General features: G+C 44.2%; 1 protein-coding gene across 20 annotated transcripts in view; it reads right to left on the reverse strand.

Moving 5' to 3' along the window:
* Positions 1 to 22,321, reverse strand: part of LOC123499082 (dachshund homolog 2-like) — a 109,578-nt gene extending 87,257 nt beyond the window's left edge. For 2 of the 20 annotated variants that reach the window (XM_045246689.1, XM_045246691.1), the window contains exon 1: positions 21,425 to 22,315. In XM_045246689.1, the coding sequence (XP_045102624.1) occupies positions 21,425 to 22,029 (605 nt within the window). In that variant the 5' untranslated portion in view covers positions 22,030 to 22,315. Of the gene's footprint in view, positions 1 to 21,032; positions 21,165 to 21,424 lie in introns of all 20 variants that reach the window. The other 18 variants (XM_045246693.1, XM_045246690.1, XM_045246695.1 and 15 more) reach the window with 13 other exon arrangements.
* Positions 22,322 to 22,671: the final 350 nt, after the last annotated feature.

A 22,671-nucleotide genomic window follows, 5' to 3' on the forward strand; every position in this document is an offset into this window, starting at 1 on the left:
TTCTTGTTCTTCTTCTTCTTCTTTCCAACCATCCCGATTCCTCGTTTCTCTCTACTTGTGGATATTAGTTCAAGGTTGTGTATTATTATTTTTTTTTCTTCCCATCCTTTTCTTTTCACCTCCGTCCTTCCACCTTCCTTCCCTCCCTCCCTGGCCGTCCACCTCCATCATCCTCGCCCTTGACAGCTATTACCACCTCCACCATAACCGGATTCACCACCATCACCACCATGACGTATATTGACCACCACCACCACCACCACCACCACCACCACCACCACCACCACCACCACCACCACTACCACTATCATGATCACCATCGCTTGTACATGTCACTATCATCACCATCATCACCACCACCTGATAAATATCTTAGAGGGTTTTGTTAGATGTTATCGCTGTCTTAGTGTTGTTGTTGTTGTTGTTGTTGTTGTTGTTGTTGTTGTTGTTGTTGTTGTTGTTGTTGTTGTTGTTGTTGCTGTAGTTGTTGTTAGATAGAAATTTTACTTATTATTAGTTCAATCATAAAACTCTGTAGCAGTGATCAACACACACACACACACACACACACACACACACACACACACACACACACACACACACACACATTTTACTTTATCATTAACAAAAAGGGAACGGAGAGAACAAGCATTATTTTTTTCTTTATTAGTATATTTTTGTGTATTTTAGTGATTTCATAAGATACAGTCTTCATTTTCTATTTTGTAACTGATGGATGGCTTGTTTTGTCCTTTCGTAAAAAAAAAATAAGAAAAAGAAAAAGACAAAATCAACATCAATGAATAAAGTTACGTTTGAGATTTACTGCGTTACATGAATACGGGAAAAAATTGTACACTCTCTCTCTCTCTCTCTCTCTCTCTCTCTCTCTCTCTCTCTCTCTCTCTCTCTCTCTCTCTCTCTCTCTCTCTCTCTCTCTCGTTCAATATCTATCCCCAGATTATTTTCCTTATCTTTTATAACTTGTAATACGTTTTATCACCTTTTACTTATTGTTTTTTTTTTCCTTTTTTATTTTTTTTGTCTACGTAATACCCTCGTGTGTGTGTGTATGTGTGTGTGTGTGTGTGTGTGTGTGTGTGTGTGTGTGTGTGTGTGTGTATTCATAACGTGTGGGAGGTATTGCGGAGAGATCAAGAGGAATGGTCAGTAATTGTGTGGTGGTTCCTTGCCAAACACGACTCTTCCTCACGCCTCCTCCTCCTCCTCCTCCTCCTCCTCCTCCTTCTCCTCCTCCTCCTCCTCCTCCTCCTTCTCCTCTTTTTTCCAGTGTTCAGTCATGCTCTCCCTCGCTGTCTTCCGTCCTTCGTTTGTTTTCCCTCTGAGTTATTTACTTTTATTTGGTTTTGTTGTCTTTTTTCGTTCATTCTGTCGTTATTTTAAGGTTGATTTATATTTGTCCTCTTTTTTTTTTATCTTTCTATCTTTCGTTTTCTTTATGTCTTGAGTTATTCGATTCCAAGCCGGTTTTTCTTCGTTTTCTTTGGATTTATTTTGTTCTCTCTCTCTCTCTCTCTCTCTCTCTCTCTCTCTCTCTCTCTCTCTCTCTCTCTCTCTCTCTCTCTCTCTCTCTCTCTCTCTCTCTCTCTCTCTCTCAATCTACTTTTGTTTGTCTTTACCTTCTCTTTTTCCTTTCAATCAAACTTTTTTTTTCAATCATAGTTTTATTCTGGTTTCATATTTTTTATGTGTGTGTGTCTGTATTTATCTAAACATTGATTTCCCTTTGAATTCATTTACTTGTTTGTATATATTTACTATCCTATTTCGCAGCGCCACAAAATTTAAAATAAAACAAAACTCCCACACCATGAAATTAAAGCAAGAGTATTTATCCATTAATTTGTTTATTCACAGGTAATACTTTCCAGTTCTCAGTTGACCTATTAATTCTTCCTTATATTTCTTCACTCATCTCTCTCCTTGTCCTCTTCCTTGCCTCTCTCACACCTTCTGTTTCTATTTCATCTCTAGCAAAACGTTTCAAAAATCTTTCTCTTGATTCATTGTCAGCAGAATGGGAGGCAATACATAACGAACAGATGATAAAGTACTGAGCTTTATATTACCAAAGGGCGTTGATGAAAAGAAGGTCATTGCAGGTATAAAAAGGTCAGAATGTGGATGATCTGAGTGAATTATGGATTATGTGAATGTGGTTTGTGTTATGTTAAAACAGTATCGTAATTCTTTATTGTGTGTGTGTGTATGTGTATGTGTGTGTGTGGATGAAGGGATGTGGTCTGTGTGTGAGTGTGTGTGTGTGCGTGTGTGTGTTTGTGTGTGTGTACGTAGCAAGTCGCGCGTTGAGCCAAAATAAACGTGTACATACATCCAAAGGCACATTTTTCTCCGCAGTGTATAATTCATAGCGAACAGTAATGAAATAATATGGACAAGCACGACTAATTTATCCCTCCCAGAGCTGTGCGTTGTGCCATCAAAGTTATAATTAATACCTGGCCAAAAATTTAAGGAGAAAAAATATTGCAACACCACCAGAAAGAAAGAGAGGAAGGTCGGCTGGGGTTCTAAGGGTCAGTGAGGGAGGGGGGTGGTAAGGGTAAGGGAGGAGATTATTCCCCTTCACCCCCCCCCTTTACCCTTATCACCTCTCTCTCTCTCTCTCACTCTCTTTACACCCCCTATACTTATACTCTCTCCTCCCAACTCTCCTTACTAGCTATTCCCTCTCCCCTCTCACCTCTTTTGCCCCCTTCCCCTCTTTCTGTGTGACCCTCAATTCCTCCCCCAATACTCTCTCTTGACCCTTGCATTTCTAGTCACTCCCCTCTTGCTTCCCTTATTCGTGACCTCCTCCTCCTCCTCCTCCTCCTCCTCCTTCTCCACGTTCCCTTCCTCGTTAACGCCCTCTCGTGGTGCAATTAACTCGTTACCTCTTGTTTACCCCGGTGGCCACGCATCGCCTTAGGGAGCCCAGGGTACACACACACACACACACACACACACACACACACACACACACACACACACACACACAAACAAAGAGGACAAAAGTAAAAAGAAAAGCATAGTGCAAAAGCCACTTGAAAAGAAACGCGGCAAGCTTGCTACACTTAGCGAGGTAGAAAGCGAGAGAATAAACAGATAAATAAACACTCGCAACAAACAGAGCGAGTGAGTGAGCGAGTGTTTGGGGACAAGGCCGTGTTTGTGTTTGTGTTGCCAATAAAGAGATCAAGGAAGGAAGCCATCTCCGTTGTGTGGAAGTCAGATGTGTTGCGTGAAATAAAAGACGAATAATGAGACCAAATGGCAGAGTGTTAAGAAGAAAGTGTCTGATTAATTATCGTGTCACGAGCATTTTGTGGGAATATTTATCGCCTTGTTTTGCAGACGCTACAGTTTTATTAAGCTGATGCAAATAGCTGAAAGAAAGCCATTAATTATACTGCATTTCATTATGTTTTTACTCGTATTTATTATTCTCTGCAATGATGTTTTCTTATTATCAACATTTCTTTCTTGGAAATTAATTATGTTTGCCTAACCATTTTTTTCTTTCCTCTGTATGTGTTTTCATTACAAGTTCATACTCGTTTCGTTTAAGTAACCTTGTAATTCATATATTCTGTCCCTTTAATATGCGTGTGTTTCTTGTTGTTGCGGTAATGTGGATTTAATTTTACTCGTCCACTTTTCATCGTTACGTAGGTTTTGTGTTTACCAATTTCTTTTAAGTGTATATATTTGTGTCGCTCAATTACCTTCCTGCCGGTGATTTACGCTGCCTTGTTCAGTCCTGTGTGCCATTTTCCTTCCCCCTTCAGGTCTCTCAGGTCTTTGACTCGGCAGGGAAACTCAGTGGGCGGGATTCGAAGAGGGAGTCAAACTTGCGCATATCAAGTCAAATTCCCACGTTCTGCGCACCTGAAGAGACGAGCCAACATTTTCTGACCTTGCACGACTTGGCCTTAAATATTCCTACCCTGTCTCACTGCGTATAAAAGAATGAACGTGATATTACGTGATGTTACCTCCTCATCCTCATCTGAATTCCTCCTCCTCCTCCTCCTCCTCCTCCCCCGGATGGCACAAGTATAACGCAGCAAATTCACTGCCTCATCCTCCCAATCGTTCGTTTTCTCGCTTTAGATTCTTCTCCTTTGAATTTTGCTCACCAATGTACAGGAATCCATGGCTGATTTTTGTATTTTCTGATTGAGAACATTCGTCTTTTGTTCGGAATTTTTCTTAAGGAAGGAGTTTGATACGATTGTTCTACTTGTTTTCTTCACAGTATTCTTTTTTTTTTTTTTTTTTTTTTTTTAGTAAGAAAAATGTGGATTCATTGTCTTCCTTCGGTCACTAGTTCACAAGAGAATTTGAACACTGGCCTTTTTGAACTGCATATCACAAGAACAACATTCTGTTTTCTACAAGTTTTGGGGATAAATAAAGGAAAGAAATTATCCCTTTCTTCTCACCAGCATTTGTTCACAAGGTAACACTGAACACTGGCATCTTTCATCCATGCATCGCGGGGACACAGACACAGGAAGAGAAAAAGGAGAACACCAGCACAACACAAAACAAGTAAGAGCACTACCACTAGCAACAGCAGCAGCAGTAGCAGCAGCGAACACCAGGAAGAAGCAAGACGGCGCAACACCACCACCGCAACACCGCCGCCGCCACCTGCCCGCCGCTCACACCACCTCACCTCACCTCAACTCAAGCCGCGTCCTTCAGGAGACTCTTGGAAGGTCACAGCTAGGCAGAGAACATCCAAAGGGAAGCAGCAACCAATAAAGAGACGACGCAGTGGTTCAGGAGCTCCTCGGCTTGGAAAGAGAGAGAGAGGGAGAGAGAGAGAGGGAAGAAGGGAGAGGAGGAAGGGAGGGCGGACCAGCGGGACTCTGCCTGATACGCCGCATCGATTTTTAATTGGGGCTCATTCCGGTCAGCAGCTGCTCCTCCAGGGTAATTACCAGCCAGCTCCCCGCGACACTCACAAGGGACTAAAAATCGGGGTAGAGCTGACAGTTGGGAAGGACGAGAAGAGGGAGCGAGGAGAGAGCGAGACGGAGGGAGTGAGAGAGTGAGAGGGAGTCGAGACGCGTGTAGGGGGAGCAAAGTAGGGATTGTGAGAGGCAGAGTGAGATGGGAAGGATAGGGTTAGCGTGGGATATGATCGTGGATGTGAGGTGAGAGCAAGAGTGTCCAAGGAGTGAGAGGGAGAAGAGAAGGATGGGGGTGGTTAGGAATGGATATGGGAGAGCATGAGAGCGGGAGGTCAGTACAGGGAATGTGGGAATGGTGTTGAAGGAAACAGGACACAGTTTATTAAAAGAGGACAGTGAAAGAAGAGGCAGTGAAAAAAAGGAGGAATAAAGACAAGACGGGAGACGGTGTGATGTTAATGAATAAAAAGTAAAAAATTAAAGGAGAGAGAGAGAGAGAGAGAGAGAGAGAGAGAGAGAGAGAGAGAGAGAGAGAGCTCCGGCGTGGGGAAGGCCATACAACTCTCATCCAAAGGCAGTAACCAAGAGAGAAAGGAGAGGAAGGGAGCGTGCGGAGAAGATATGAGGAAGGGGAGGGGCGAGAATTCTCATCGTGTAGAAAGGGACAGGCGGAGTGAGGGGAAGAAGAAGCCAGAGCAGGGGAAGAGCGGGCTACTGTCACAGAGGCAAGTGGTGTTGACAGCTGCAGGTGAGGGGAGAAGGAAGGGGAAGGAAGGGCAGAAGGAGGAGGAGGAGGAGGAGGAAGGAAGGGTGTCTTGGATTATCATCAGGTGAAGAACCTTAGCGAAGTGAAGCTCTGTTGAACGTGAGGACGACTATTTTTTAAGTAATTAAGGTAGAGAATTTTCCTTTCCTTTTTTTAAATATATATTCTCGCATCTTGCACCTCCTCGCATGCTCTTCCTTCCCCCTTCTTCTTTTTCTTCTTCTTCTTCCTCTCTTAATTTCTTCGTCTGAGTGAGCTTCGGAAAATAGGAGTAAAAACAAAATTGGCAAGGAAACAGTAAGGCGGCACCGGGCAGTAAATATTGACACGGAAAATAATTAATAACGGGACGAACAATTTACGAGAGAAACAGGAACGTGCCTCTAATTATGCAGTCGTGAACAGTCGGCCATAACGAAAAGTCTCTCCGAATAATAAGAAGCAACGGGACTCCTGCAGAAAAAAAGAAATAGTAGAAAGAAATACTCCGGCCGCCGTTCTCTCGTCCCTCTTCTGGTATTGTACTTGAACGCCGCTGCTTGATACCACCACCACCACCACCACCACCACCACTACTACTACTACTACTACTACTACTACTACTACTACTACTACTACTACTACTACTACTACTATTGCACCCCCGTTCGAACTTCTACTAATTCCAGAAACAACGAGGAACCTTGAAATTTGACACCTTGAGAAAATACGAGATTGTTTTATTGACTTTTAAATCACTGGTTGTATCATGGTTGTCTTTCCTCGTCATTTTTTCCCGGTCGAACGCCAAATATCACAGGAAAAATCGAATAAGCGTGATATTTAGAACCTTATAAAACTACGGAGCTCTTTCATTGACTTTTTAATGACTAGTCGTGTTATTCTGGCATGTTAGTCCTTCTTCCTCCGTCAGTTACAATGGTTCGAACTCCAAATAACATTAGAAAATAAATAACCTTCAAAATTAGAACCTTGAACACCTGTGAGGGATTATTTTATTTGACTTATTTTCATTAATTTTTTTTTCATTTACTGGTTGCATTCTATTATAAAGTCCAAATAACACTTGAAAATTAGAACCTTGAAAATTTGAACCTTGTGAATCTATGAGGAATGATTCTATTTGTTGCTTTTCTCATAGTTTTCATTTACCGGTTACATTATATTAGTAAACTATTCTTTATCTGTCAATCTCGTTCAGAACCCGAAAATCACCTGAAAAATTTATTAACCTTGAGAATTAGAACGTTGAAAAAACCTATGGAATTTATTTATTTATTTTTATTTACTTTTTGTTTAATATAATATCATTCTACTACTCTCTCGTTCTTGCTTTGTCAGTCATCCACGTTCAAATCCTTAAAATCTCAAAAATAACCTAACCTTGAGATTTACAGCCTTAGAAAACTCGAGTATCATTTCAACAACATGTCAGCTGAGTCTTTTTAATTACTGCTTCTATTATTACTATTTTGCTCCACGTTCCTTTCGTCAGTAGCAACAAGAGACGCAAGTAGCAACACGTCCCGCCAACACGCCCCGCCATCACGTCTCGCCAGGTCGTCTCGTCAGCACGTCTCGTCTCCTCCAGTCATATCGCATCCCGGGCCTTGCAATATTTACAGCTCGGCGGCGAGAAAAGACCACTAACATCAAAGGTGCGGCGGCAGCTTCTCATTAACCAAAATCTCAAATCATTCTTGGGTAAATGAGTCAAGTTCCAATCACCCTCCTCCTCCTTCTACTTCTATTCCTCCTCCTCCTCCTCCTCCTCCTCCTCCTCCTCCTCCTCCTCCTCTCCTCCTCCTCCTCCTCCTCCTCCTCCTCCTCCTCTTCTCCCTCCATCTAACTTCCTTCTCACTACTTCCCTCCTTTCACTTCCATTCTACACCTTGGTTCTTTCTCTCCTTTTTTCTCTCTCTCCCCTTTCCCCTATTGCCTTCTTCTTCTTCTTCCTCCTCCTCCTCCTCCTCCTCCTCCTCCTCCTCCTCCTCCTCCTCCTCCTCCTCCTCCTCCTCCTCCTCCTCCTCCTCCTGTAATAGTTCTTCTAGCCTCCTCTCCTCTCCCTCTTCTCTCCCTCAGCCGGCACCTCTCACAAAAGTTGTTTACCTTTTTTTCCCCATTCTTGTTTCCTTATTCTCTCTCTCTCTCTCTCTCTCTCTCTCTCTCTCTCTCTCTCTCTCTCTCTCTCTCTCTCTCTCTCTCTCTCTCTCTCTCTCTCTCTCTCTCTCTCTCTCTCTCTCTCTCTCTCTCTCTCTCTCTCTCTGTCTCCATAATACCTGGAACACATTTGATGAATAAGTAAATTGAATTGAAATATGAGGACAACATTAAGCATACAATAAACAGGTAGACGGGAGAGCAAACAAGGATTTATAGCCCTACGTAAACTGGGGGGAGTGAGACAAGTTTTTTTTCTTTTGTAAGTTAGAGTATATTGTTTGTTCTGAAAGTTTACCCTCTGTTTTTTTTTTTTTTTTGTGTGTGTGAGATTTTTTTGTTTTGTTTTCTTTTAATTGTTTGTGTCTCTGTTATCATTTTTTTCTAGTATCATTTTGTTTATATTTTATTTATCATTTTTTCTCTATTTTTTTTTTTTTACCTGTTTGTCTCCTATTTATCTGTTAATTTTCTGTTTGCTTATATCCTGTTTCTACCTTTCACCATATCCCGTATTCTCTCTCTCTCTCTCTCTCTCTCTCTCTCTCTCTCTCTCTCTCTCTCTCTCTCTCTCTCTGGACCAAATTAACCCTAAAACTGCCAGCGCCCTGGGGAGTTGTGAAATTAGGAAAAACTCTTTGATTACAAGGAACTCCGGGTGCCTTGGAGTAGAGCCGAGGAATCACTGCTGTAGTTTGTGTGTGTCTGTACGTGTGTGTGTGTGTGTGTGTGTGTGTGTGTGTGTGTGTGTGTGTGTGTGTGTGTGTGTGTGTGGTGGGTGGGTGGGTGGTTGGGTGGATGAGTGTGTGTGTGTGTGGGTGTGGGTGTGGTAAAGGATTGTGTCTTCGCATATCATAAAGGTTTGGTGATTGACAGGCAGTGTGTGATGATGAAAATGTTGTGAGGTGAAGGTTGTAAGGTGTGTGTGTGTGTGTGTGTGGTGAATTGTATCGAGCGAGTGGTGAGTGCGTGGCAGAGAGAATGAAGCTAATCACTGCTTACTAACCACTGGCTGTAATGAGTCGGTCAGGAAAATTCGTGTTCCTTAAAGAACATGAAAAAAATAGCTTTCTTGAAATACCTCATAATTATTTTCATTCTCCGCTATTCGCTTGACAAAGGTTTACATGTTTTTTGGGGTTTTTTTCTGTTATTTTATATGTTTTCTTATTCTCCGCGTGGGAGGGAAATGATCCAAAAAAGGTCAAAATCAAGAAGAAAAAAGCAAGGTAAAGGAATGTAACTGAGTTGGAAATTGCGAAGAGAAAAATGGATATAAGAAAAAAACTGCCTAAACAAACTGTAATTCATAGAGAAGTGAAGACAAATTACCGTTAAGAAAATAGAAAGAAACACGAGTTAGGAGGCGAAAATATATATAGCTTAGAGACAAAACTCAAAATTAGACACGCTAAGTATGGAATAAGCGAAGATAAACGTGGAAAGAGCGAAAAAGTGCAGAATAGTAATGAAGGAAAGCAGCAGTAGTAGTAGTAGTAGTAGTAGTAGTAGTAGTAGTAGTAGTAGTAGTAGTAGTAGTAGTAGTAGTAGTAGTAGTAGTAGTAGTAGTAGTAGTAGTAGTAGTAGTAGTAGTAGCAGTAGCAGTAGTTGTAGTGTAGTCTCTCTCTCTCTCTCTCTCTCTCTCTCTCTCTCTCTCTCTCTCTCTCTCTCTCTCTCTCTCTCTCTCTCTCTCTCTCTCTCTCTCTCTCTCTCTCCAGCTAAAATATATCGAAAAAAACAATCATTCTTTAGTATTACATCTATTAATTATCTAGGACGAAGAGCGCAGTTTTGTCATGTAGAGATAAAAAAAATTCGCGCCTTTCTGAGTTACCCTTCCCGGTATATGAACCCTCACTACCCTTTCTCTTCCTTCCTTTTATTATTCCTATTCGAATTTACCTATTACTTGTACCATATTTAAATTTCCACCCTAAATATTCTCAGTGTTTTGTTTATTTTTCTCCAGTTGTGATATAGTAAAGTAATCGTCATTGATATTAACCCCTTCAATGCCATGACGTGTTTCCAAATTCACTCTAGTTACTATTTGGTGATATTACACAGGTTCAGAAATTCGTGTGGGGATTAAAGTAGTGAGTACTCTGGCTATTAACCTTCCTACCTCCATAGATCCTTCCTAATATTAGTAAAATCGTATACCCAAAACGCAAGGTAAAAATGTGTCCCAGTACTGAAGAGGTTAAGTGATTCATTCATTTCGCGGTTCGTCCTCTCAGGTGTGCTCGTGTTTGTGTGTTGTGTGTACTATTTCCCTCTTATAAGTGATATATGGAGCTTACCGGGGGCCCTCAGCTGTCCAGGAAGGGGGTAAGTGTTCCGTGAGTGTTGGGAGGCCTTGGGAGTGAGGGTAGCAGTGGATTAACCCCTTTAATACTGGGACTCATTTTTACCTTGATATTCATGTACGATTAGACCATTTTATTGACATTAGGAGGAGTCTATGGAGGTCAGGAAATTAATGGCCACACTCTTCACTAACTTAATCCCCAACATGTGTCTCTAAAGTTGTATAAAATCACCAAGTAGTAAGCAGAATGAATATGTGAAGTGTTAGTGTAATGAGTGGAAACAGATCGGCGTCAAAGGCTTAGTCCATAGCAGAGGTGGCTGGTGATCATTTAATCCTTCCATCGTGTTATTCATTCCGTCAACCGAACGTCACCATTTCATTTTTCGTTAATCGTGTTTCAGCTTCATATGTTTCAGTGCTTAGTATTGTATGAGTTAATGGTCTTTTATTTATGCCATGTAGGTTTTTCACGAGAATTTGAGCTAAAGGGGATAATTTTTATGGTACCTCCTATCTCAATTAGCCCACCCGCTAGGAAACCGTTGCCCTGAGTGAGGAAGCCCAACCTACACTCGGACCGCGGACAAGATTCGAACCTGTGCGCTTGGAGACCCCTCGGACCCCAAAGCACGCATGGTTCCACAATAGTCTGTTTACTCTGAAATGGCTCCTGGATTTAGAACACATTGTTGCTTATTGATAATGTCATTGATTTGATGTGAATAATACTTGTTTTCTGCTGATCAACGCACTTATTACAAGGACAGCTCACGGTTTTCTCAAGATCTGACAACCATAACCTGGGACACCATTCAAACCGAAACCCAGGAGCCATTTTAGAGTAGACAGACTGTAGCGGCTCTCCTTCCCTTCCTCCCCCCACTTCCCGTCCTCTGTAAAGTAATGGACTCGCCTGGTGGTTAAACTTACCTGCCTGTGTCTTGTATTGTGTTTTGTGTGTTGGTGTTTGTTAGTTGTGGTATTCAGGTTAGTTGGATGTTTGTATGTTTACTGAGTGCGATTACTCTCTTCATGGGTGGGTGTGAGTGGTTGTGTGTTGCTGCGTGTGTGAAACGGAAAACTTCTTCGTGTTGTATTTAAAGTGGCTTGTTTTTTAGTTAGTTTGTTAATTGTAAAAGAAAAATACACACACACACACACACACACACACACACACACACACACACACACACACACACACACACACACACACCTCTAAAAAAATAAAAGCAAGAAAAGGAAAACGCTTCATGTAGCTCATCAAAATTCGAAAAATAAATAAATATTTTTTTAAATATTTAAAAGTTTGAACTGCAATGGTAAAGTGAGTCTGTTTAGCTGCTAACCTTGAGGTACCACGTGCTTTACTGGCGACAGGTAAACACAGGTAGGCAAGGAAGAGCAAACCAGAGCCATGAAGGTCAACGCTGCATGCAAACACTCAAGGGAAACAAACTCTCTCTCTCTCTCTCTCTCTCTCTCTCTCTCTCTCTCTCTCTCTCTCTCTCTCTCTCTCTCTCTCTCTCTGTGCCAGAAACAAAGGAAACTGCACACACAAATGTTTAGGAGAAAATTAAATTAGCATATATTTCAAATGCAGGTGTTGGGGCGTGTTTTAGTGGGTAATTAATTTGATTGCCGTGTGTGTGTATCCATTGCGGGAGCGGCCCACTAAACCCGGGTTGTGGTCTGGCGCGGCGGCAACCCTCTCTCTCTCTCTCTCCCTCCCTCTCTTGGTGGTGGCTTGTGCTATCGATAATGTCTGATGAAGCCCTCTCTTTTTTTCCTTTTTTTTTTATACGATTTCCACCCCAGCCCCCGGATCCATTATAATGTTTAGGTCTCTCTCTCTCTCTCTCTCTCTCTCTCTCTCTCTCTCTCTCTCTCTCTCTCTCTCTCTCTCTCTCTCTCTCTCTCTCTCTCTCTCTCTCTCTCTCTCTCTCTCTCTCTCTCTCTCTCTCTCTCTCTCTCTCTCTCTCTCTCTCTCTCTCTCTCTCTCTCTCTCTCTCTCTCTCTCTCTCTCTCTCTCTCTCGTGTGTGTGTGTGTGTGTGTGTGTGTGAAGCATAATATCCAATTGGCGATACATTGTAGTAGTAAAGACTAATTTGATATGATGATTCGTTTGCGTGTGTTTATATGATACACACAACCCACTACTACCTACTACTTCCACTATTACTATTACCACTGCCGCTACTGCTTGAATTAAACATGTGAATATTCTCGCGTGTGTGTTTTGCATTCAAGTGTTTGGCAATAAAGGGAGAAATGGATAGAAACACGAACTCGGCCGCCTCGTTCCTAATTCACATCATCCATATAAAGGATCAAATTATTCATAGTTACCAGAGAGAGAGAGAGAGAGAGAGAGAGAGAGAGAGAGACTTCCTACACACACACATACACACGAACTTGCTAATGAATAAAAAGATTAATTCAGGTGCCTGCCTCCTCGTTGGTGGGCAGTGGCGTGACCCCCGAAAATCTCCTTAACCACCTGCACCGCACCCCCATTTACCTGCGTTACCTGGCGGGCGTGGGCAGCGGGCAGGTGAGGGCGTGGCGGCCATGGGGGCGTGGGAGAATGCGTGGCCTGAACATTGGTGGTAATAGGAAAAGTAGAATGGCATAATTTTTCATGTATTTTTAAATGTTCCTTTGCCTCACGTTTGTTCTCTCTCTCTCTCTCTCTCTCTCTCTCTCTCTCTCTCTCTCTCTCTCTCTCTCTCTCTCTCTCTCTCTCTCGAAATTATTGGCTGTTTTTCTTTTCGTACATCATTTTCTTTCTTTTCTTCTTTTCTATAATTCTTTCTTTTCCTTCTTATCTTTTCCACGAGCTTCTCTCTAACCCAACTCTCGCGCATTGATCCATCCACACATCGCTTTCTCGTTCGTCTTTCCTGTCTCCTCTATTCCCTCCCATACAATCCCTTACAACTTCACTATGGAAAAAAGTAGAGGGAAAGAGTTACTATCCCTTCCCCCTCCTCCCCCTCCACTAACCTTCTCCCTAACTCACCTCTTAATTATACCTTTCTTCCTAATCTAACACCTTTCCCCCTTCATCTGTCCCCCATCTTGTCATCCCCAATACCTTCCCTTTCCCCCTTCAGTAGTTTCCTCCCCTCACTTCCTCTCCCCCGTCTCTCTCTCTCTCTTCCCCCTTTCTCGTAGCATCACACGCATCTTCACGCGGTATCTTCCCTGAAAACAAACTATCTTATAATTAATGATGTTTTTTGTCCTCATCATCACCGAAATATGATGACGAGGAGGGGAGCGACTTTTGCCACAACGGTGAATGAAGGGCGACAAAAAGTAGACGAAGAGAAAGGCAGGAAGAGAGGCAGGAAGGATACAAGAAGAGGAGAAGGAGGAGGAGGAGGAGGAGGAGGAGGAGGAGGAGGAGCAACTGACCCTTACCAGAGAACCAAAGATGTTGTAATCACTCCTGACATCATCTTCCTCCTCCTCCTCCTCCTCCTCCTCCTCCTCCTCCTCCTCTCCTCATCCTCCTCCTCCTCCTCCTCCTCCTCCTCCTTCCTTCTCCTCCTCCTTCTCCTTCTCCTTCTCCTTCTCCTCCTCCTCCTCCTCCTCCTCCTCCTCCTCCTCCTCCTCCTCCTCCTCCTCCTCCCTCCTCCTCCTCTCCTTCCTCCTCCTCCTCCTCCTCTTTATTCATCTCAACTCCTCCTCCTCCTTCCTCCTCCTCCTCCTCCTCCTCCTCCTCCTTTATTCATCTCAACTTTTCTTTCCTTCATCCACTTCCTCTCCGTGAATCATAAACTCATTTACCTAATTTTTCTGTTGATTCTTTATTTTTTTTTCTTTCAATCTAGTTCCTCCTTTTCTTCCTCCCTTTTCCCCGTCCACATCACAAAGCCAAGGATAACATTTCACAGACCACATTGCAACCCGCCTCTCACCAGCTAGTCACAATCGTATCTCTTCTCATCCTCCCCCTCGCCTTCCTTAGCTTACTGTCCCCTCTTTATCCTTTCTCCCCGTCGTCCCTTCAACCACACACACTTATAAGGTCCCTGTGAACACCTGTACGGCATCTGGTGTGTGTGTGTGCGTGTGTATGTGTGAGACAGTGAGTGTACGTGATCATCCTCCCGTGGCGTGCTTTATCGGATCAAATGCCTCTAAATGTCGCTGTAATTATGGTTCCTGTTTTATTTGATTGCCGTCTCCCATTCACACCTTCCGTCTATTTGGTTTTCCCTTCATGCCCAGTGATTGTTGTGTGGTTAAGGTCACTTGAGATGCACGAGAGAGGAAGAGGAGGATCCAAGAGGGAGTTAATAGGTTTGGATTCCTTTGTGGGTCAGATCCTATTCCGAAACATTTCCCCCGTCCTTTATCTTTCATTGCATACGTTATAGTAGATGTTATTTATGGATTTGAACACTTGAAGACTACTTGTTTGTGTTCCTAGTGATAGTTTTATAATGATTTTGCAATAGGAACCACTCAAAATTTAATATACCTTTTTTATGACATTTGAAAGTATTATTGGTGAGGGAACAGAGCGATTAAATTCTTCAGTAGTGGGACACAGTTTTGCCTTGAGATTTGAGTACGGTTAGACCATTTTATTGACATTAGGAAGGATCTACGGAGTTCAGAAGATTAATGGCCACAGTCTTTACTATTTTAATCCACCTCATAAGTTTCTGGAGCTGTATAAAGCCATCAAACAGTAAGCAAAATGAATATGGAAACGGATCATGGTACTGAAGGAGGTTAAGAATGCTTGTCGTTGTTTTTTGTTTTCTAGGACTAATAATAACACGTGTTTTTATCTAAGTTTCCTTCCATTTTTTTTTTCTCAATTTCTAGAGATGCGCGACTGTATCTCTCTCTCTCTCTCTCTCTCTCTCTCTCTCTCTCTCTCTCTCTCTCTCTCTCTCTCTCTCTCTCTCTCTCTTGTTCATGTGGTGTTGCTCTTTCCTGTTGTTTACAATTTCACCTTTAATGAAAACTAGCGCATGGTTCTCAAAGTTTCCTCTCTCTCTCTCTCTCTCTCTCTCTCTCTCTCTCTCTCTCTCTCTCTCTCTCTCTCTCTCTCTCTCTCTTTTTTTTTATATTTATGAAAAGGTCTAGGTGAGAATGAGGAAGAGAACTTGATTTGTTGCTGCTGCTGCTGCTGTTGTTGTTGTTGTTGTTGTTGTTGTTATGTGGTGTAGGTCATGTTTTTCCTCCTACTCCTCTTCCTCTTTTTCCTGTTCTTGTTCTACTACTACTACTACTACTACTACTACTACTACTACTACTACTACTACTACTACTACTACTACTACTACTGCTCCATCTTTAATTACCCCAACGCATAAACTACCAGGTGAAGTGTGTTGTGGAAAGAAGATACGACTATACCCCCAACTCCCCCACTAACTGTCCCTCACTCACTCACTCTCCCCCCACACCCCTCTCTCCATCCCTCTGCACTCCATCCTCGCTCACTCTCACTCGGCAGCTCTCACTTTCACCCCCGTAACGCATTAAACACATTTTACACTTTGCTATCAATCACTTTCCCTCTCTGTGTACGCCTCGCTCCCTTCCTCTGTCTGTCTGTCTGTCTGTCTGTTTGTCTATCCGTTCATTTGTAGATATGTGTCTCTATCTCCTCTTTTGTCCAATCCTGTTTGTCTGTTTCAGTTTAGTTCTCGGTGCGTTAATCTTTCTGTCGTGGGGCGTGTGTGTGTGTGTGTGTGTGTGTGTGTGTGTGTGTGTGTGTGTGTGCATGATTATCTTTTTTCTTTGAGCTCCTCCCTAGTTTACTCCTACTGGTTCTAAGTTTCATGTCTTATTGCTTCTTCCTCTTCCTCCTCCTCCTCCTCCTGTTGTTGTTGTTGTTGTTGTTGTTGTTGTTTGGATTCGCATTTTTATCCTATTTTAACTTTCTACTTTATTCTCTCTCTCTCTCTCTCTCTCTCTCTCTCTCTCTCTCTCTCTCTCTCTCTCTCTCTCTCTCTCTCTCTCTCTCTCTCTCTCTCTCTCTCTCTCTCTCTCTCTCTCTCTCTCTCTCTCTCTCTCTCTCTCTCTCTCTCTCTCGTCGCCCCTTCATCCATTCTACTCGTATCTCAAATACATCTTTGGTCTTGCCCTTCTACGCCTTTCTTAGGCTTCCTCTCCTCCGTCCTACCTTTCCACGTCTCCTCTGATATATTCCCCTAAACTACCGTCATCCGTCATCATCCATCAATCCCTCACCATTCCCCTGTTCACCTACGTTCCTGAAGTCATCCATCGCTTGCTGTCTGGATGTGTGTGTGTGTGTGTGTGTGTGTGTGTGTGTGTGTGTGTGTGTGTGTGTGTGTGTGTGTGTGTGTGTGTGTGGCGGGAAGCGAGTGGAGTCCCTTCGTCAGGAGTTACACCGTGGTAATACTTATCATTGTATCATAAAGGCCACGTCCAGGCTGTAACGCATGCGGCTACCTCGTCGTAAACTCCTTGATGCATTAGTGACGTGTTTGCATAATGCGGGAGAGAGAGAGAGAGAGAGAGAGAGAGAGAGAGAGAGAGAGAGAGAGAGAAAGAGAGAATTGAGGAACTGTTTGACCGTCTGGCTTTCACCTTCCTTCTTTCCTTCATTCCTTCCTGTGGCTAGTGTGGTCAGGTGTGTGTGTGTGTGTGTGTGTGTGTGTGTGTGTGTGTGTGTGTGTGTGTGTGTGTGTGTGCTTGCTTCTGAATTTATGAAAGGTAATGAGTACCACGAGGCGCCTTCCCCCTGCGTGAGGTTCTGAGGTTGTGTCCCGCTGTGCTCGTGTCCACTGGAAATATACAAGCTTGGTATCCACGCTGCTTTCCTTTCCCCATCGCCAGGTAGCCTTTCATGTCCCCACCTCGCTCCTCACACACATTCGGACTTCCCCAGGCGAGTTTAGTCTTATCTTCCTACTCACACAAATGAGACCCCACCTTTTGAAACAATGCTTACTCTAAGTCATGATTTAAATACTCGATTATTTTGCACTTAATAGAAAGGGAAGGAAGTTTATCTATTACCCAAGTTTTCATTATGAGTGTGTGGTGCCTCGTGTAACTTCCAAACTCCCCAGTACCGAATATAAAAATGCTTAAGTAAAAAAGAAATATATAAAGCGTTCCAAAGTTGCTTGAAATACTCTGAACTATAAACTCACTATCAGCGTGAATGGGCATTTTTTTTTCTTCTTCTAAGAGCATTGTGAAATGTAAGAAAGTGAAGAAAATACTATAGGACATCAAACTAACACGTGGCAGTCTTTGTTTAAACATATCTATTTATATCTATCAATTATTTCTATCCATAAATGATAGATAAAGAGATAACCTTACTATTGTTCTGTTCCTTAGTGGTTCAAATACATGGTGTATGGTGTGTGACGAAGATGTGGTGTGAGGGGAAGTACTGTGTGTAGCATGTGGTGGATTTTTTTTTTTTCTTTTATGTAAGAAGGGAAAACTGGCCTAAGGCAACAAAAAAAAATTGTGATAATGAAAAAGGCCCACTTAGTTGTCAGTCCCCGTGCAGGTCCGAGAGAGTAGGTAATGTTGGTAATTGGTGATGGTGTTTCATTTGTAGTGTGTGATATGGTAAGCTGTGGTGTGAGATGAGGCTACAGTGTCGTCATGGTGTCTTGTTTATACAGTGAAGCAAACATGATCAGATATATTAAAAAAAAAATAAAATAAAAATAAAAATCCTGTCTATAAAGAATGTGGAGCAACTTACAACGTATCATGAATATTTTGCGTAATATAAGGGACACTGTGAAATAAACAAATCTATTACGAGAATATGTCATAGTGTGTGGCTATTACAGACATGGTATATCTAGTGTTCAGCAGTGATCCGTGTCGAAGCCAGGGAGACGGAGTGATGAGAGAGAGCAAGGAAACAGTGCAAGTGTGGACGTGGAGCGACATAAGTAGAGAGATGAGAAAGTGGTAAAAGAAGGTACGATACTGGACGTGGCTGATAGTAAATGAATAGATAAAGGAAAAACAATGTGTGTGTGTGTGTGTGTGTGTGTGTGTGTGTGTGTGTGTGTGTGTGTGTGTGTGTGTGTGTGTGTGTGTGTGTGTGTGAACCAAGGGACATTAAAAGTATGCAACAAACAGCGTGACAATAAGATCATATGTGCCAGTAATGAAAATCTTGAATGTGTATTATCTTGTCCTACAAAAACATGTATCTCTGTAATTAGTGTACCTGTTTGTTGTGTATTTATATTTATCTGAACACTTCGTTATTTGTTTCCTCGTGTATTTACTTTTATCATATTTTTGTCTCACTCGTATGTAATTCAATTTACTGTTATGATTTACTGACTTAATTGTATTTCCAGTTTTCACCCAATACTCAATTACATTTGTTACACGTGTATCTATCTCAAACCACTTTATGAAATATTTGATCCATGCTAATAAATAGAAAAAAATACAAATAAATAAATAAATAAAAGAATAAACACGAAACTAAATACTGAAAAAGATGATAGTACACACACAATAATTTACAAATTTAACAAACACGTGGCTTTCCTTTCACAACAGCAAAAACATTATTACCCAAATGAATATAACGAGAAGAAAATATACGCAACTTGGTTTCCCTTACTCGAGGCTCGCATGAGGCAGGTGGGGCAGAGAGCAGGTCGGTGGGAGGCAATACTATAATAGAATATCCACGGCTGTGAGGGAGGACGCCGACTATGCCTCAAAACCCTGATAAGTGGGCGGAGTATGCCTGGTATTCCTGCGGCCGCGAATTTTGGGGATGGCGAAGGTGAGGCTAAGGGAGGGGAAGTAGGGAAACGGGGGTGCATGAGGGGTAAGGGTTAAGTGAAAAGGCACTGTAAGGGGATATGAGGGTATGATGCACTAAAGGGAAGAGTGACAGAGGTGTAAGACTGTTAGATATGGGATATGTAGGGAAAAAGGGGTTTGAAGCGCTGTATGGAGGTGAGAATGTAGCATGAAGGATGGGGGAAAAAGTGAAGCATAGGAAAGGGAGGGGAAAAACTAAGCATGAAACACTGTAATGGGAAAAACAGTGAAATACGAAATACTGTTAAGGGAAAAAAAATAGAAGAGATATGAAGCAGTGTGAGGGGGAAAAGTCAAAAGGACATGAAGCACTATGAAGGGGGAAAAAATTGTCATGTTTGAAAAATTGTAGGTTTTGAAAACAAGACTATTTTTTTTGACGGAGGAGTTTTTTTGGCTTAAATGGATAACTAAATAATTTTCTGTTATTTTATCTTTTCAGATTCTTTCTTTTCAGCGGTGATTTCTTTGAAATGCTTCAAGTTGTATTTTGAATAATATTGTATCCATAGAATATTGTTCGATTACTTTCACAATATTTAAGGAATAATACTAAATTACTAAGCGTGTGTGTGTGTGTGTGTGTGTGTGTGTGTGTGTGTGTGTATGTGTGTGTGTGTGTGTGTGTGTGTGTGTGTGTGTGTGTGTGTGTGTGTGTGTGTGTGTGTGTGTGTGTGTGTGTGTGTGTGTGTGAGAGAGAGAGAGAGAGAGACTCTGTGTGTGTGTGTGTGTGTGTGTGTGTGTGTGTGTGTGTGTGTGTGTGTGTGTGTGTGTGTGTGTGTGTGTGTGTGCGTATGGGTCCATGTGAAGAGGGGAAGGGGAGGTGAGGCTAAGGGGGGGAGGGGCAAGGATGTCACTTTGGGCGGAGTGGGGGCATCGTCCGGGCCGCCGCTGCCTTCGCCGCTGACGCCCTAACGGAGAACCTTTACTCTGCACCTCGAGCCATGAATCCAAGCTTGCGAGGACTGGTGGTTGTACAGCGGCGGCGGAGGCAGCGGCGGAGAACTCCCGGCCACCTGATACTATAGTATATTCTGTCCTTCCTTGTCACTGAGTTGTGGTTCGCGCCGACTGTAACTCTAGCTAATACAAGAGGCATTCTTTGCTGTGTCTTAGATGCACTAGTTCTTTTTCCGCCAGTTTATTTGGTTTCATGGCTCAAGGAAGATTGTGGTTTAGCTGGCTAGACGACGCTTTGTTGCGGGGTCAGAAGGTAAACGAACTAAACCTTTGGAAGTTTTGTTTATTTTGGCTTAAAATTCACAACAAGTCGCGTTTGATCAAAGATTTAACGTATACGTATTTTCTGCATCTCCATTTATAGATATTCATTGTTACACTCGCCCAGTGTAAGGCCAAAATGAATCTCCATTAGTAGTCAGGCTGCTGCCCCGCCGTCAGGGTCGCGCTAGGTCCCATCACCACCTTCCAGCCGCGGCCTTCCCACCGCCGTGCAGCATCAATATATTGCCGGAGCTCCGTCACATAGTCCCACTTAATCCGCATCTTAATCTCAATTCCCTCTTTCTGTTTCAGTTTCTGTATAGGTGTAAGTGCTTCAGAAAATTCTTCATATTAACCGTACGCATCACTTGGGCGGTCACTACCGTTTGCCGTTGAATAAATTTGCATCACGGGAAGCTCACCTGAAGTCTTCCTCGCCCCAGGAGATGCGAGGGTCCCGTCAGCTATCGGGGGCTTAACGTGGGTGGTCGCCTTCCTTCCCTAGAATGTCGATCTAGCAGCCAGGACCCTCCCCTCGCCTCGCCCTGCCTCACCCTCCCTCTTGAATTACTCGGTCACCGCTCACGAGGGTCTCGCTCGACATTCTCTTTCACCCCCCTCGTCCCCTCCACGACAGAGGGGAGGGGCCACATTAGACCTCTCCTCTGATGTTTCTTTCCCACTGCGGGTGAGAACCTGACATGGCAGCTTAGCAAGGGTCATTGTACGCCTCCAGGAATATGTCACGTGCTGCCAAAAGCTTTGATACAAGATATGTGTGTAGAACGGAATGACACTAACGTTGGACGCCATGGCAAGAACACCCACGGAACACCGGCGGAGGAGGCCGCCGCATCTCCCTGGCACTGGCGGGCGCCACACCCTCCCGCCACAACAGCCTCAACGCGCCGCCACATCTCATCCTTATCGACGCTAAAAAAGAGGTATCATGTGTGTACCAATCTTTCCTATGCAGGACAGTTTTACCAAGACATCAATGAGTCATGCCACAAGAGACCTACAGTTATGATTGTTACAGGTCTAGGTACTGGATTCGTTAATCAACATATCACTAAGAGGTATGAGGAAGCATTATTAATGAGTCCACCCACATGGCTGGACAAGTGACGCAGGTGAGGCCTCCGCCGGCACTAGGCCAGCGGTAATGCAGTACGAGAGTCACCATGTCTTACCTGGCGGTTGTGCAGTCCTTGTAGAGGATGTCAAAGTGCTTCACTGCCAGGAGCTTGCACCTGTTGACGCCGGGCTGGATGGCGCCCAGGCCCCGCAGTACCCGCACCTGCTCCACGTTGCACACCAGCGGCTCGATGCCCAGCCGCTTGAGTTTTGTGTAGACAGTGTGTAAGCCGCCCACCAGGTTCTTCAGAAAGAGTTCAAATGCCTGCGGCAGACACAGCATTGTCTCATTGTTGATGATGAACGCCGCCACCTTCTGGCCGCGATACTCCACCAGCTTGCAGTCATTTGCTGTCGGGTCAGATGTGTGGATGGGCGGCGGGGAGTTGTAGGCGTGGGAGAAATATAGGGCAGGGAGGAAAGGTGGCGGCCGGGAGGTGGGCGGCGGGGAGGGGAAGATTGGCGGCGAGTGGCCTCCGGGCGGCGACGGTCCGGGCACGGAGAGGGGCGGCGCGGCCATGAGGGGTGGCGGTGGGCTGCTCGGGGACACACAACCTACCATGCTGGTGATGACGGGCGAGAGAGGCGGGGGAGACCGCCCGCTAGCGGACCCCCCGGAGCGAACACTTCTGCTGTCGTCGTGGGCAGAGACGTCCTCCATGCTGGTGCCTCGCCAGTCCCGGCACAACTGACACAGTCTCCACCAACTATGATAAGCGCACCAGTGTGTCTCTCTGAGAATCGACGCCACACAATAACAACTAAAACTGTCGAGATGAGTTCAGGCCGTGGGCGCGCGGGCGGCGTGGGCGGCTGCGGGCGGTAGGTCGCGGCAGGAGCGGGTGGCGGGCGGACGTGCAGGCCGTGCGAGCGTCGGCGGCGCAGTGGTGCGGCGCGGCCGGGCAGTCGTCACCGAGTGTCGCTCACCAATCAGCCGGTGCGCACACCCGCACAGAGACACACACACACGCAATACAAACACAACTTTTAACAAAATGTGTAAACGTAATATGCGGGTGCGGGCCATGTGTGCGTCCGTGTGTGTACAGGGCGGGGACGGCTCCCCATTGGTCGTCACTACCCGCACCGTCCTGCTTATTGGTCGGCGCCACGGTGGGCGGAGTCGAGTAGCAGCCCGACGTTTCGTTTCCTTCCAGAACTTGTCTAAATGTTTTGCCTTCTCTGCGCGGTCTGCAATCCTCCACACGCCTCTACCCGGCGTCGTCGGAGGCGCTGACGACGTGGTGCCAGCGCCCTGCTGTGGCCGCCACGCTCCTCAGCCCTTCATCCCATATCCCCCTTC

This window comes from Portunus trituberculatus, chromosome 49, assembly GCF_017591435.1.
Source record: "Portunus trituberculatus isolate SZX2019 chromosome 49, ASM1759143v1, whole genome shotgun sequence".
Taxonomy (NCBI): Eukaryota; Metazoa; Arthropoda; class Malacostraca; order Decapoda; family Portunidae; genus Portunus; species Portunus trituberculatus.